General features: G+C 39.0%; 1 protein-coding gene across 1 annotated transcript; it reads right to left on the bottom strand.

Annotated features, from left to right (window-relative positions):
- Positions 1-3,729: 3,729 nt before the first annotated feature.
- kbtbd3 (kelch repeat and BTB (POZ) domain containing 3) lies at positions 3,730-14,579 on the bottom strand. Its single transcript, XM_053647621.1, has 3 exons — positions 14,108-14,579; positions 7,766-7,931; positions 3,730-5,412 (listed from the first exon to the last, which is right to left on the bottom strand). The coding sequence occupies exons 1-3, from the start codon at positions 14,332-14,334 to the stop codon at positions 3,976-3,978; spliced, it is 1,830 nt and encodes a 609-aa protein (XP_053503596.1). The 5' UTR covers positions 14,335-14,579; the 3' UTR covers positions 3,730-3,975.
- Between the last annotated feature and the right edge of the window lie 2,188 nt (positions 14,580-16,767).

Here is a 16,767-nt window from a genome sequence, read left to right as displayed (position 1 = left end):
ATTTTTTTGAAAAGTTTTATCAGGATATGATTTTTACTCTGCCCCAAAATTCACCCTTATACCTTAATGATTTTCTGGCTTTAGTTCCTGACTGATTCTCTTATTCTGGAAGTCTTGTCTGTTATTTTGACACTGGTTTGCAAAAAAAAAGGGGGCTTTGATTGGAAACACAGTTTTGGCTCAGTACACACAGAATATAACTTAACTTATAAAAAAGTTTTCTATGATTTTAGATTATGTTTCTAAATAGTGATTATGCATATAGATTATGCTTGTTAACTAATATTGATTATTAGATTATGCTTCTAAGTAATAATTCTAAATGTTGGTTATACATATTGATTGTACTTTATTAACATATCCAAATGTTAGTTAAACATATTGATTACACTTTATCAATATATTCTATGCCTCCAACATAAATTTTGCCTAGGGTCTCCAGATGTCTAGAAATGGCCCTGTTGAAACCTGGTCATGGGCTGCCAAAAACCCTCCCACAAAACATTATTTTACCAGAGGTCTTAGTCTATATCATCTTAATCCATCTTTGCCCTAATCCTAGTGGAGAGCTTTGGAGTGGGTCTTGGTCAGGGATAACTGATTTTAGTGGTAATGAGAAACGCCTCCTCATCAAGTAGCAGCGGAGTATTGTCTGGAAGTAAGCTCAAATATTTCACATTTATGTTATTAAAACCACAGAAAACTGGAGGTGTAACAAGGGAGACACAGGAGAAGCATAAGGATCCATGTGCAGTATTTTATTAATCAACACCCACGCTTATAATACAAGAGACAGTCCAAAGATCAATACCATAAAGCAATATACCTTACAGGAATAATCCAAAATCGTAATACATTGCAAAGTAAAAACAAGCATGGTAAGTTTAGAACTTACTGACTGATCCAGAGAAAAGCTTTCTCATTTTAGTCCATGAATCAGAGACAAATACAAACAGGAGCAGGAATTGAATAACCAGAACATATTCTGGGTGGGTGGTAGGGGTTTAGGGGTTTTTATTTTCCTAAGGGGGAGGGGTATGGTCCCAGGCAGTTGTGACATGAGGGCTCAAAGACTCACTCCTCACTGGGCCAAGTGGCCATTATTTTTATTTCACTGTCTCATGCAGATGGAGCTGAAAAATGTTAAGGCTAATTAATTATTGTTTTGCCCAGAATCCACGAGACCACATAATTTCTTCAGATCTAGCAGCTGATTTGATAGTCTGCTCACTCTTACTGGGATGTAACATCCAAACACAAATATATCTATATATAATACATCCAAAGACAAATGACAAATGTTAAATTATTTTATGTCCTCCAATGTACAGTGTCCTTGGTATCTTGAAAAGTGCCTATAATCAAATAAAAAAGGGGGTCAGAGCGCAGGACCAATTGTGATACAGAGCAGGGAGGTTTAAGGGTGTTGTTTAAGGATTAAAAATTGAAAAAAGTTGTAACGTGCAATACATGTATTAATATACATGTATTGCACGTTACAACTTTTTTCAATTTTTAAAAGTATATAAAAGTAAGCATGTGCGCATGGCGCTGTATGATGGGGTGTATTCCTGCCTTGTGTTTCTGGGATAGACTCTGCCACCCTGACCCCTGCTGAATAATAAATGAATACAAAATCAATTAATGAATATAAAAGTGCATGTGGAAGTGTTTATATTTCACATGGTTTACAGTGATATACAGTGCATCCGGAAAGTATTCACAGCGCTTCACTTTTCCCACATTTTGTTATGTTACAGCCTTATTCCAAAATGGATTAAATTCATTATTTTCCTCAAAATTCTACAAACAATACCCCATAATGACAACTTTAAAGAAGTTTGTTTGAAATCTTTGCAAATTTATTAAAAATAAAAAACAAAAAAAGCACATGTGCATAAGTATTCACAGCCTTTGCCATGACGCTCAAAATTGAGCTCGGGTGCGTCCTGTTTCCACTGATCATCCTTGAGATGTTTCTACAACTTGATTGGAGTCCACCTGTGGTAAATTCAGTTGATTGGACATGATTTGGAAAGGCACACACCTGTCTATATAAGGTCCCACAGTTAACAATGCATGTCAGAGCACAAACCAAGCCATGAAGTCCAAGGAACTGTCTGTAGACCTCCGAGACAGGATTGTATCGAGGCACAGATCTGGGGACGGGTACAGAAACATTTCTGCAGCATTGAAGGTCCCAATGAGCACAGTGGCCTCCATCATCCGTAAATGGAAGAAGTCTGGAACCAGCAGGACTCTCCCTAGAGCTGGCCATCCGGCCAAACTGAGCGGTTGGGGGAGAAGGGCCTTAGTCAGGGAGGTGACCAAAAACCCGATGGTCTCTCTGACAGTGCTCCAGCGTGTCTCTGTAGAGAGAGGAGAATCTTCCAGAAGAACAACCATCTCTGCAGCACTCCACCAATCAGGCCTGAATGGTAGAGTGGACAGATGGAACCCACTCCTTAAAAGGCACATGACAGCCCACCTGGAGTTTGCCAAAAGACACCTGAAGGACTCTCAGACCAAAGATTGAACAAAGATTGATCTCTTTGGCCTGAATGGCAAGTGTCATGTCTGGAGGAATCCAGGCAAGACTCATCACCAGACCAATACCATCCCTACAGTGAAGCATGGTGGTGGCAGCATCATGCTGTGGGGATGTTTTTCAGTGGCAGGAACTGGGAGACTAGTCAGGATCAAGGGAAAGATAAATGCAGCAATGTACAGAGACATCCTTGATGAAAACCTGCTCCAGAGCGCTCTGGACCTCAGACTGGGGCGAAGATTCATCTTCCAACAGGACAACGACCCTAAGCACACAGCCAAGATAACAAAGGAGTGACTACAGGACAACTCTGTGAATGTCCTTGAGTGGCTTAGCCAGAGCCCAGTCCAAAGACATGCATGGTAGGCTGATTGGCATGTCTAAAGTGTCCATAGTGTATGAATGGGTGTGTGAGTGTGTGTGTGAGTGTGCCCTGCGATGGACTGGCACCCTGTCCAGGGTGTACCCAGCCTTGTGCCCGATGCTCCCTGGGATAGGCTCCAGGTTCCCAGTGACCCTGAAAAGGAGATGAAAAAGAGATGAAAAGCAGATGAAAATCTCTGGAGAAATCTGAACATGTCTGTGTACCGACGCTCCCCATCCAACCTGATGAGAGGTCCTGCAAAGAAGAATGGGAGAAACTGCCCAAAAATATTTGTGCCAAGCTTGTAGCATCATACTCAAAAAGACTTGAGGCTGTAATTGGTGCCGAAGGTGCTTCAACAAAGTATTGAGCAAAGGCTGTGAATACTTATGTACATGTGCTTTTTTTGTTTTTATATTTTTAATAAATTTGCAAAGATTTCAAACAAACTTCTTTCACGTTGTCATTATGGGGTATTGTTTGTAGAATTTTGAGGGAAATAATGAATTTAATCCATTTTGGAATAAGGCTGTAACATAACAAAATGTGGGAAAAGTGAAGCGCTGTGAATACTTTCCGGATGCACTGTATATTCCATTGTTGACAAACATTTTGACCCATACCAGCCAATGAAATTAAAAAGCATGGTAAAGTAAGTGAATCCTTAAAAAATATCTGACAGCCATTTGCAGCAACCGTGGAGCTCATCAATGAAAAAAATGAGCCCGACTGCTGCTGCAAATGCCTTTTGGATTTTTTTTATGTGGGTCATGGCAGAAGCATGAGCCTGTATATCATGTACTTAAAGAATTATTTTCAACTACACACACACACAAAAATGGGCTGCAATTACTGGAGTCTTAAAGCAAGCATTTTACTCTCTGGCTAGCACTTCCGCTAAAGGCTACAGCATTTTATATTATTATTTTAGTCTAAGTGTGAGACTGCACATACAGGTCTGTGTGGAAAAATGTGTTTGCAAACATAAATGTACATTGTTGTTTAGTGCCTGTAAGAACATGAGTGTCTGAGCAACTGCATCACTTATTGTGTGTTTGTGTGTTTATTGCATCTCAGCAGGTTCAGATCTCCATGGATCTCGGTAGTGGTTAAAGCTGATCACCTGGCAGTGAAATTCAGTTAATGCACATGGCATCGGCGCCACCTCCTGCCACTCGCTCTGCTTGCTGTCATAAACCTGCACCTCATCTGTGATCTCGTCAGGAGAATAATCCCCTCCCAGGATGTAGATTTTTTCCTGCACTCCTACAGCACCTGCATTAAAGCCTGCACACTCAAAAGAGCCCTCACTCTTCCACACATGAGTCTCTGGACAGAAACTGTACACCTTATATGTGGACAGATCACACAGGTAGAGTGTCATCTTAATAGACACAGCTTTAACAAGTGTGGCATGAAAGAACTGGCCAAACTCAGTTACCAGCTGGCACCACTGATTAGCTTCAGCATCGTAGCGGAAAAAACAGTCCAGTGATGGGTTGAAAGCATCAGAGGTCTCCAGCTCAGAGCCTAGAGTGTAGATGATAGTACCACACACTGCCGCCTCTGGGAAGTAGATCCGGCGTGGTAATGGACTCACAGACTTCCATGTATACCCTAGTGGGTCATAGCACTCCACATCTAGGAGGCCATGCATTCCAAGAGTTTTACCACCAATGACATAAATGTGATTCAGGGCAGAGACAGAGACATGCATGGTTCGTGGACTTTGCATGGCCTGGATTTCTACAAATTTTCCTGTGATAGGACAGTAGCACCATGCTTCCCTCGTAGCCTCATGCTCTGTCTCGGCAATGTGAAGTCTCACCGTCCTGCAACATTTGCCTCGGCATCCTCCAATGACAAACAGCTTCTCTCCAAAACTGGTAATGGATGAGCCAGGGAGGTCAGCAAGCTCGGAGCTTGGCAGCTGGTGCCAGTGGTTGGCTGCCACATCATAGCAGAATGTGTGACGCGTCTCACCGTTTTCCTCTGTTTTGTACACATAGATGTAGCTGGATATTGTGGATGGACGAGCGTCAGGGAAAAGGCCACTAAACTCTGTCACTTGTGCCAATGCTTTCATCACTGCTCTGTAACATTCATCACTCTTCAGTATCAGTGCCTCAGACTGGCCCATTTCCTCCAGCTTGGCAGGGGCAAGATGGTGCAGTCGGATGTGCGAGAGGAGCCCAGGAAATAAACTACACCGAAATTGCAGGTCATGTTGAGTCCACTGGATCAGGGATCGCAGTGCACATTCTTCGTCTGGCACATTGAGTGAATCTGAGACTAGGCAGTGCCGCAGAATTCCTGCAGGCATCTCCAGGAAGTCTGGACTAGAGGAAAGTGCATGGAAGTTGGCCATCACAAACTCAGTAGCATGGTGCAGAAGGCAGGACGAGCCGTATCCCTCAGCAATGGCCAATAGGTGAAGACAGTTAGAGTGGTCAAGCGTCTGGATTAAAAAATCACTGCAGGCCTGGGAGAGCACACTCACCTGCAAACAAATAGTAATTATTAAATATTAACAATTAAATAATTAAACATTAACAAACTGTACTAAATAGCACAAAATACTCAGGAAATATATTTTTTATTCTAGGCAAATAGCAACAGCATTGTGGACAATAAATAACCTTTGGGACACTATGATGTTGTTAAGGAATAAAATATATTAAATAAAACATATAAAATATGCCTGTGAATAAAAATAGTTGTGTGTTAGGACAAGCTTTTGATTTTTAGAGATGAATCATTTTATAGATTAAAGTTTTTCCAAACTTAAGTCTATGTAAAATGATGACTTCACAGCCAAAGGGACATTAAACTGTTCAATTAATAAAATTAAGTCCAATCTGACTGTTAGGTTTTTCACATAATGGAAAATGTGTGAAAGTGAGGAACAGAGGAGAAAAGGCAGTATGAATATGTATCTTTGTAATCTCATTAAATAATCAGTTTTATAATATTGCCTCTTAATCATTTGGAATTAAAATAATAATATAATACAAAATAAAACATAAAAAAGTCACCTTGACATGTTTACATATTAATGCATTTTGAAAAATGATTTGTTATTTCTGAAGTTCCTGAAAAATCTGCTTTTCTCTGTGTTCATTGATTGCCCCAGGGAGTTTCTGATCAATGGTTGTAGAAAGAAATACATATAATATATTTTTCCACGAACATGTGCACATGTTAAACTATTATAATGCATGACAATGAAGGGAATCATGGCACCTGCTGAAATTCCTCATCAATTAAAATGTCGCTCAAACATACAGCTACAGGTAGTAAACTTTTTAATGGAATAATATTATATAGAACATGTGATGATATTGTACATAAAAATCAGAAAAACTCAAATGGTAATGCTGAAGATTTAAATATACAAACTAAGAAAAAAAGTAGTCAACAAGACATCTTTTCCATAGTTAAAGCAAAAAATGTTTAGGCTGTTTTATTTGTACACAAAAATGTCAAATGTTGTTTAACACCCACATACAGGCTACTCATTACATTTCCACCTTTTAATTCTTATCACTGTTAACATTGAAAGTATAAAGAAATCCGTGCAATAAATGTGCAGAATAATAAGTTTGTATATCATAATACACTATTTAAAGATGATTGTTAAAAACTGCATTCATGTGCACAAGCTGGCGGCTCAGCTGAAGTCTGTCACATCATGGACGTAATGGAGGTTAGGACGTGCAGATAAGAGCATGTGCAGATAAGAGCTTTTATTATATGAGAGACAGGCAGACAAATCCAAATCGTTAAACATAGATGTGGTCATAAACATGCAATAATTCAGGCGATCGGCAAATGGGCATACATAAGAATTGAGAACGAGGGAGAGAACAAGATCAAAACAACAACACATGAAGCGAGAAACAAATGCTTGGTATACGGAAAACTCATGTAATACTTCGCAACATACAAGAGATATGAGGGGTTTAAATAACAAACGTAAACAGGAGTGAAACAGAAGACAGCTGAGAACAATGATGCCAGATATGGGAAACAACCAAAGAAAATACAGGGGCAGAGACAAGACATAAACCATAACAAATGCACGTGTCGAAAGTAAACAAAGTCAGTGTCACTGAAAACCCAAAAGTGTGCACTCACGCTTCGAGCTCGCGCTTCGAGCATCAAGCTCACGCTTCGGTTTTCCGAGTATCAGCAGTGTCGGAAAACTGGATTATGCAGATTGGCCTCTTTGAGCCAGCATGCACCACTGATCTGACTCTGAACTAGCTGAGTGGGATTGGGAAGTGACTAAGCTTGCTGAGATAGTCTGTGTTACCGGTGTTACATGGTGTTCAGCCACACACTTATTACATCACTTGCCATCCGCCCGTGGGGGCGCCCCCACTGGCCACACTGATTACATCACTGTGGCACCGCCCCCACTGTCGTTTCACTTTTTTATAGTAATAAAAAATAATTTAGTTCAGTTAGAGAACAGACACTACAATTAAAAACTAAGCGCGTTTGCTCAATTCAGCATGAGCCGAATGAGTCAGAGTCGCAGTACAGATCAGCAGGAGTCAGATTTCATTTAGCCCGTGACGAAAGTGAGGTGAGCTGACTGACAAGACGATGGCAGAAGATTTCGTTTCAAAAGTTCTCTGTTTAATATAAGCATTTTGTTTTTGTTGTGCTTATCATGAAGTAACCCCCCCACCCCCACCTCCCCCATGGTGATACCGGTATTAGCGGTGTTGTCACACGTCGATTAACCAGTGGGAAAATTTCCTCACCATCACATCCCTAATGGTGACGCAACCCGTGGCTCTGACAGAGCTCTTTCACACAATACTCTGTACTTTGTAAAGTGTCACCTGTAGAAAAGATGCTAGCTGGAAAAGCATATCAACGTTTTCCTCCATGATTTCCATCTGGCCCAAGTACGCAAAGTCCAGAAAACTGCGAACAGCCTGCAGGGAGAGATTACTCAGTGTGACCGAGCCACCATCACACTCTCGCATGTTTACCTCGAACATGGCCCTGTGATGGAAAAATGACAAAATATCTATGTATTTGACAATAAATCAAGCGCTGTTTACTAATAATCATGTTTTGCACTTAGATGCTATTTAAAGCAATTGAGTGTATACTTACTAATACTTACTTTAATAATAATTACAATAATTATTATTTGCTCATATTTATGAGCAAAGAAGGCTATGACTGTGTCTTTACACTAAAAAATGCTGGGTTATTTTTCCTACCCACTTGCTGGGTTGAGCCTTGGGTCATTTAATTGGGTTATTTTCTCAGTCTTGGGTAATTTTTGGTAGTTTTGTGTAACCCAACCACTGGGTTAGTGGCTGGGTTATTTTCACTGACATTGGAACAATGCACCCCTCCCACACCCCGACGCATCAGCCCAGCTCCTTGGGTCAAGTCAACTCACTGCAGACTGTGGTAGCGGTTTTCACACGGACAGACTGTTAGATTTACTTGGAGAAATACACTCAGAAAGGATGGGTTAATATCCTACACACTTTTCGTGTTATTACTATTTCAACACATTTTGATAAATTATACAATAAATATGTTAGAAAAAAGAAAAAAAGAACAAAAATTCACGAGTGACTAACACGTGTTTGTAAGGCTGGTACCAAGATGTCTGAACCTAGAGAGAACTACTCTCTGAGGACAAAGGACTACTTCGAGAATGAACACTCAATCTTTCTCCCACAGAATTAGCATCCTCACCTGAGATAGCACATCAGGCTCAGTGGAGCCTAAGACTCTCCTCACACCCTTCTCTTTCTCTGTACTGAGATCACCTTAAACATACCCAAGATCTATATGGATTGCATAACATGTTTTAATGTGAACAAGACGTCAACTATACATGTTTGCTATATTACAAAAAAGGTCTCAGTGCGACTGGAAAATATGATCTCATTCCCTCAACAGCAGTTCAAATAAAAATATTACATGCCGTTAAAGGCATACCCTGTAGGGTCCCTCACTGAAATTACCTCCTTTATGTAAATATTGTACATCCTTCCACAGACATCAAATTATAATCGCAAACAGCACCATTTGGTGGACCCACAGAACATCTGGGTATTTAGGGGAGAGCTGGCCAAAGATTCGGGGAATCTGTAGACAGATCTCCCACATGATCACTGTGTGTAGTTTTGCTTTACCAGGTATGTAAGTGTTGTCTCTCTTAGGTTGTATCATTATGTTTTGAATATGTAATGTTGAATGTAATTCTTTCTTATTATTATTAAAAGTAGTATTGGATTTGGATGTTTTCATACCTGGTTATATGAATTATTAGACTTGATTATATTCTGAATTATTCTGAAATTATTGTCTCTAGTAGATTACGGTAAATCCTTGTTACAGCAAATCTGCGACCAGGTTAGTACAGGCCTACAAGTTAAGCAAAGTTAAGTGTACTTAGTTTGTACAGGCTTGATAGGGATTTCCCGTTTAGGACAACATAAAGTTGATGGACCAAGTCTAAATAGGATGAAGTCTAAACCTCTGATTACTGTAATATTCTTCTAGCTAACATGCACATAGGAAACTATGGCATGATTATATAAAGCTAATTTTACTTAGATATTATTGGTCTATCTCTGTAGATTTTAGTGGTCATGACCTCTGACTAGAGATAACGTTACTATAACTAAGTGTTACTATCTAAGGGGACTAAATAAAGTACTATTTAGGAAAGGGTAAGCATGGGGCGGTCGTCTAAATAGTATTAGTCAATTACCTCTGGCTAATGACCAAGACTGGCGAGTTTGTGACCGTGAGATCTGCGCACACGGCCGGCACGAGACTCGACATGGAATCCGAATGTACGAGTACAATTTAAATTATAGAATAAAATAAAATTAATCAAGTATAGAAGATCAAAAGTACCAAAATACAAATAACTAAGAAATAAATACAACATTGAGGTTTTTATGGTTGGAGTCAGATTTAATTTAAGAGAGAGTCAAGCAGAATTGGAATGACAAATTTAAATATATTCACCTCGCTTCAAAAAGACAGGAACACATGGGAATCCTTCTTCCACGTCACTGGATACCATCGTTGGACCAGTGAGTGGACCCCTACATGTTAAATTATTGTCCAATCACATTGTGGACTGCGGTGCCAACATCATCATCCAACTCTGAAATCGCCTCAAAGTGAATGTTCATTGCTCTGACCTTTTCACTGTGAAAAGTGTAGTGGAGTCCTCGAGTCCAGGAAACCAAATGACCACAGATAAGTTAGCATTCATCACTATTTAGCATTAATGCTGCTGAAAATGCCTTTCCGAGTTTGTGATATTTAGGCAGGGCACTCTCGAAAATGTATTCATTGTAAAACATTAACTCAGCAAGTGATAATTAACTTTACCTATCACAACGGTTTCAACAGTTTACATCATGTACTGCTTCCTTAGTGTTGGCTGTACACTACTAGCATCATGTGTTTTATGTTGACTGTGAAATATGGACCGAGGTGATTCTATTATTCTCTGGGTCTGCACCGTATCTGAGGTTCCAAGTTAGGGCTTGCCAGCTGGATGCTGGGATGAGTGATGCCAACCTAGACCCTCACCTGAGGTAATAACATTACTTTATCCAACAGCTTGCGGTAATTTTAGACATTCCCTTTTTGAAAGTTAACGATAACATAGCATTACAGCTGTTCACCATGATGTAATACAGAGACTGGGTTAACGTTAACTATATTTAGCAAGTGTTTTGGACAAGACAAGCTGTAGTAATTAGCATTAGGAGGATGGGTTAGGGCCGTGTTTTTTCATGTATTGGGTGAACGTTAATGCTGGGTAACAGGTGCAGACAGTCAGTGGCTAATGGAACTTAGCTAACTCAGTAATGTTGAAGCCAAAAGTTCTTCACAAGGTTAACATGACAAAAAGAGAGGATGGGGTTACATTCGGTTGTAATGCTTTCCACTATCTCTGTAATGTTGGTTGAATTAATTTGTTTGTGCAAAAAAACTGGCGGTAAGGTACTAAAGTCAGGAAAATAAATGTTTGCAAGTTAGCTAGATTTTCCTAGTGAGTCTACAGCGCTATTTTGCTCATTAGGAGAGTGGAGGTCACATTTTCAAAATTACACAATTTGGATTCTGTAACACAATTTCTCAGTTAAAGCCCAGGCATTTGTCCATATTTTGTAGCTAACGTGTAGCCAACACTCTTTCTGCTCTTTTACAGTTTTTCAAATGGAAGGGAGCGGGTCTCTTGTCTTCCTAGATGGCAGGGAGATTTGTAAAAAGATGCATCAACTCCAATTCTTACATCTGACAAATGTTTTAATGATTTTAATAAATGTCACCTGAATTTCATGCACTTGTTTGTTTAGTTTGTGAGCATTTTAGTAGAATTTTAGCGTACAAACAAACTGCATTTTAGGATAATTGTAGGGGAAAAAGTATAAACAACAAATCTGTGTTATTTTTGTGTTATTTTTTAAATGTACTAACAGACTAATTGTGTTAAAAGCAACACAAAATGTGTTCTCCTTAACTAGATGCAGGTGTGTTAAAAATTAACACATGATTGAGTGAAGGTTCGTATCAATAGAAAAAGCAAAAATGTGTAATAGTCCAGTTTACATGACTTTAAATGTACCGCTATTTCATTAACTTTGGCATACTTGTTTGTAACACCACTGGATCGTAAGTTGGTTACTCAGTTATTTGGATGTTTTAAATGTCTCTGATCAAAATCTGATGTTTATGTCTTAAATATATGACTTATTAGAGTCATTTAATTCAAAGTATATATAAAACACCACTTTAGCAGCTCTAGAAATACATTTCTGAACACCTTCTTGTTATAGTTACATTTATACAGATATCTAGACACTCAAAGCACTTTACATAGTATGGGGAGGGGGGATCTCCTCAACCACCACTAGTGTGTAGCCTCCACCTGTATGATGCGATATTACGCAAGAACTCCCACCACACACCAGCTACTAGTGGAGAGGAGAGTGATGTAGCCAATTCAGGGTTGGAGGTTATTAGGGGGCCATGATAGAGAAGGGCCAATGGGGGAATTTCACCAGGCCACCAGGGTCATACCCATACTGTTTACGATAAATGTCCTGGGATTTTTAAATCTTGTGTATAAATAAAGCAGATAGAATGTTGACATATTTGTTTATAATGTGGTATATTTTACATTTTCAAAGGGTAAAAATAACCCTGAAAATATTCACCCATTTATGAAATAAAATTAACCCAGCATTTTTGTAAAAATGAGACTATACTTTGGGTTGAAAAACAACCCGTTTGCTGGGTTAAAATTAACAACCCAACTTGATGGTTTAGTTTAGCACAAATTGTGTTCTGTCTATATTTACTGAGCAATTGGGCTAAAAATAACCCAATCTGGGTTTTTTTAAACCCAGTGTTTGTTAGAGTGTATTGTTTAAACTTTTGATCTTTTGTTAAAAAAATTCACAAAATACTCTGCTCTCATCGATATCACACAATTGCAATCAAAACACATGTTTATGAAAAAAAAAGAATCTTTGTTAAATATAGGTGTGCAACAATTATTGGCACCCTTATGAATTCATTTGTACATTCCCATTGATATTCCAAAAAAAAAAAAATGTTTAGAACACCTGGGTGACTAGGAATAGGAAAATTCTTCAACCATGACTTCCTGTTTCACAGGGGTATAAATATGAGGTAATACATAGGCCAAATTCCCAAATTCCCATCATTCATAACATTGGGTAAGACCAAGGAATATAGCTGTGATGTGCAACAAAAGGTTGTTGAGCTTCACAAAATGAGAAGTGGCTATAAGAAAATCAAAAGCAGTGAAAATGCCCATTTCCACCATAAGGGGCAATATTTAAGAAGTTCCATCCATCCATCCAGAACATGCAAACTCCACACACAGGGCTGTGGCGGAAATCGAACCTCCAACCCTGGAAGTGTGAAGCGAACATGCTAACCACTAAGCCACCATGCCATTGTCTCAACACACTGTGAAGAGGCTGGTTTGAGTGGCCAAAAATCTCCAAGGATCACAGCTGGAGAATTGCAGATGTTAGTTGTGTCTTGAGGTCAGAAAGTCTCCAAAACTACAATCCGAAGTCACCTACATCACCACAAGTTGTTTGGAAGGGTTTCAAGAAAAAAGCCTCTACTCTCATCCAAAAACAAACTCGAGCGTGTTCAGTGTGCCAGACACTACTGGAACTTCAAATGGGATCGGGTTCTATGGTCAGATGAAATCAAAATAGAGCTTTTTGGTAATAAACACCAGAGGTGGTTTTGGTACACAGAGAGGTAGCCATATGGAAAAGTACCTCATGCCCACGGTTAAATATGGAGGTGGATCTTTAATGTTTTGGGCCTGTTTTTCTGCCAGAGGACCTGGATGTTCTGTTAGGATACATGGCATCATGGACTCAAATATCAACAGATATTAAATGAAAACCTGCTTCTGCCAGAAAGCTTCAAATGGGCCGTGGTTGGATCTTCCAGAAGGACAATGATCCAAAACATACATCAAAATCAACACAAAAATGGTTTACTGACCACAAAATCAAGCTCCTGCCATGACCATCCCAGTCCCCTGACCTGAACCCCATAGAAAACCTGTGGGGTGAACTGAAGAGGAGAGTCCACCAGCGTAAACCTCGAAATGTGAAAGATCTGGAGAGATTCTGTATGGAGGAACGGTCTCAGATCCCTCGCCATGTATTCTCCAACCTCATCAGGCATTAGAGACTCAGAGCTGCTATCTTGGCAAAGGGAGGTAGCACAAAGTATTGGACTGAAAGGGTGCCAATAATTGTTGCACACCTATATTTAACAAAGATTTTTTTATTTGGATAAACCTGTGTTGTGTTTGCAATTGTATGATATCCACGAGAGCAGAATATTTTTGTGAATTGTTTGAACAAAAGATCAAAAGGCTAAACAATAAAGGCAAATTTTCACAGCCTTCACAGCTCATATTTACCAAGGGTGCCAATATTAGTGAAGGACACTGTATATCAAGATCATTATTTGTGTTGTGAACATGTTCTACACCAATAAAAGCTAATAAACTACTCTGAGACATTTGAACCCTAACCCAGCAATAAACAACCACTTTTAGGATAATCACTAATGCTGATTGTAAGATGTTTCTATTAACAGGTTCTGCAGAAAATTCTTACTTGAAGAAGTCACTACAAGCAGCGAGGACACAGCGATGGCACGGCAGGATCTCATCCTGAACATGAATGTGGAAGTCAAAGAGCATGCCTTTCTCACGAAACGCGCGTAGAACGCTGAGGATCTGATCACCATGACCTTCACACACCAGCAGCACCGAACGCTGTTCTGAGACGCTGTTAAACACCGGCTGGTCTGCGACTGACACACACTCTTCATCCATCAGCATGGAGCCTCTGAGGAAAGAGATGGAGGAAAAAGGGAAAAATTGATTTTATACTACACCAGTTCTTAATTTTGCTTCAAAACCTAAATTGTTCAGTTTAATCATATATGCAGTATAAATTGTTATATGTCTAGTTCACTTCTTAGGTTCTGCACTGGAGGTACGAGGCTAATGTTGCTAACGAGTAATGCGGTATGGAGCATTACATATCAGTGTGTAACCCCTCCCACAGTGGTGTCTACTCACTCAAATGTTATGATTCACACTATATTACACTCCATTCTTGTTATCAAAGACAGCTCTATTTTGAAAATAATCAAGGGTTTTTTGTTTACAAAAGAAAAATTATAAAAATTCTATAACTTATTGCTTATAGGAGTTACACATGTAAAAACCAAATGTACTATGATACAGCTTATTATTGCTATTAAGTACAGCAAATAGAATTTGAAATCTCAGTTTTTAATATTTTTTTATTTTATTATAATTTAAAATAAAAACATTTTTATGATGTTTTTTTTTAATTTTGCAAAAGAGAAAAAATAATTCAAATGTAATAACTTTTTGACTGTATGAGTTATATATGTAAAACCAAATGCGTTATGATAGTCTATTATTGCTACAGCAAATAGATTTTTTAAAAACTCAGTTTTTACACTCTAAGTTTAAAAAAACTTTTATTTTTAAAAGAAAATTAATAAAAACTCAATAACTTTTTGACTGTATGAGGCACACATGTAAAACCAAATGCAACATGATTGCTATTTTTCTATTTTTAGTAGTCTATTATTGCTACCAACTACAGCAAACAGATTTTTAAAAACTCAGTTTTTATTTTTTTAATTTTCGTTTTTAAATGAATAATAAGAAATAAATAAATACAATTCAGTAACTATTTGACTGTACTGTGTGAGGTACACACACATATATATATATATACAGAGAGAGAGAGAGAGAGAGAGAGAGAGAGAGAGAATGTTGCACTTGTAGTGAATCTTACATCCTACCCCATGCTGTATGTACCTAACACTACAATAAGTTGGATATCCTGCAAAGTAGACGACAATAATGTTGGTAGAATCTTATACAGTTGCCCAGGTCATGCACTTTTTAGACGGCCCCTTACTGACTCCATTACTATAAAGCGTGGATGATCTGCGTTTCTGAAAGATTGGCTTCCGCTGGCTTTAACATCAGAAAATTTTTAAATATGGTACTTGGTTCTTACTGCCGGAGGTAGAATATACAAGTTTTGTCCTTTTTGTGTGTTTATTTCCTGAGACATAGAAAGAGAAACTCGAATGTTCAGCAAATGTCCAATATAAACTCAACTTTACAGCGGTCTGCCAAAGCTCGGGGAAATTGCTGATTTAGTAAATGCCTAAGCTTACTTTTATAGGCTCGCAATGAGAATAAACGGCTTGAAAACTTCTAACCCCAACATAGGCTATTTCATGTAATTTAATTTAATATAAATGTAAGTTTTAAATTAAATATTAAAAAACAAAATACAAATTTGTGAAAATATATTAGGGCAGAAATAATGCCAGGGTATGAAAATATGTAGCCTACCACTCGCAAAGAACCGCAAAGCAACACATACAGTTTGCGGTACAGTAGGAGCGTGGCATAGGCGTGTCAGATTTTTAATGTGCGGCTCAAGAAGCCAGTATGGATAAACTATATCATCTGCCGAAAATCGATACCTTTCGTATGGTCATCGGAAAGAAAAAAACAAACACTAAAGAGTTAACTCGGATGCATCAGATTTATCTAAACCCTTCAGCAAGGACCTTAACCCTCAACTGCTCAGTTATATAAATGAGATAAATGTAGGTCGCTCTGAATAAGTGCGTCTGCCAAAATGCCATAAATGTAAATGTCTAGACTCTAAACATTTACATTTATGGCATTTTGGCAGACGTAAGCGATCGTGGAGAAATCAATAGGCCCTACATACAGCGTCTATATGATAGTCACTGAGCTTAGGAAAGCCTTTCTCTGACTTCACCATCATTCCAAGGTAAATAAAAAGCCCGTGTCGACATTAGCGCATATTATTAACCATTGAGCAGCTGCTCGGTAAGGTATGCTCGGTAAGGCATGCTCGGTAAGGTATGCTCGGTACTGTGGGAAAGCGTGGAGCGGAAAAACAGACGTTTCTGCAATCTTTTCAGCGTCTCAACACAGAGCAGTCATTTTTTTTTTACCCAAACAAACGTTGTTTTATATATGAAGGGGAAAAATGTACATTTCAAAGAACAGCTCGTCATTACCGTTTCAGCACCACAGACAGAGGTCTCTCAGCCGGGGTAGCGCTCGCGTGCGGACTGCCGGGGTAGGAAGTGACATCATCAGGGGCGGAACTGCCGCTGTGCAGGTGGGCCAGGGCGCTGACGTCACTGTGATCTGCCAAAACACTGCTGAATCCAGCAT

Source organism: Ictalurus furcatus, chromosome 17, assembly GCF_023375685.1.
Source record: "Ictalurus furcatus strain D&B chromosome 17, Billie_1.0, whole genome shotgun sequence".
Taxonomy (NCBI): domain Eukaryota; kingdom Metazoa; phylum Chordata; class Actinopteri; order Siluriformes; family Ictaluridae; genus Ictalurus; species Ictalurus furcatus.
This window is presented reverse-complemented; position numbering and strand designations above follow the sequence as displayed.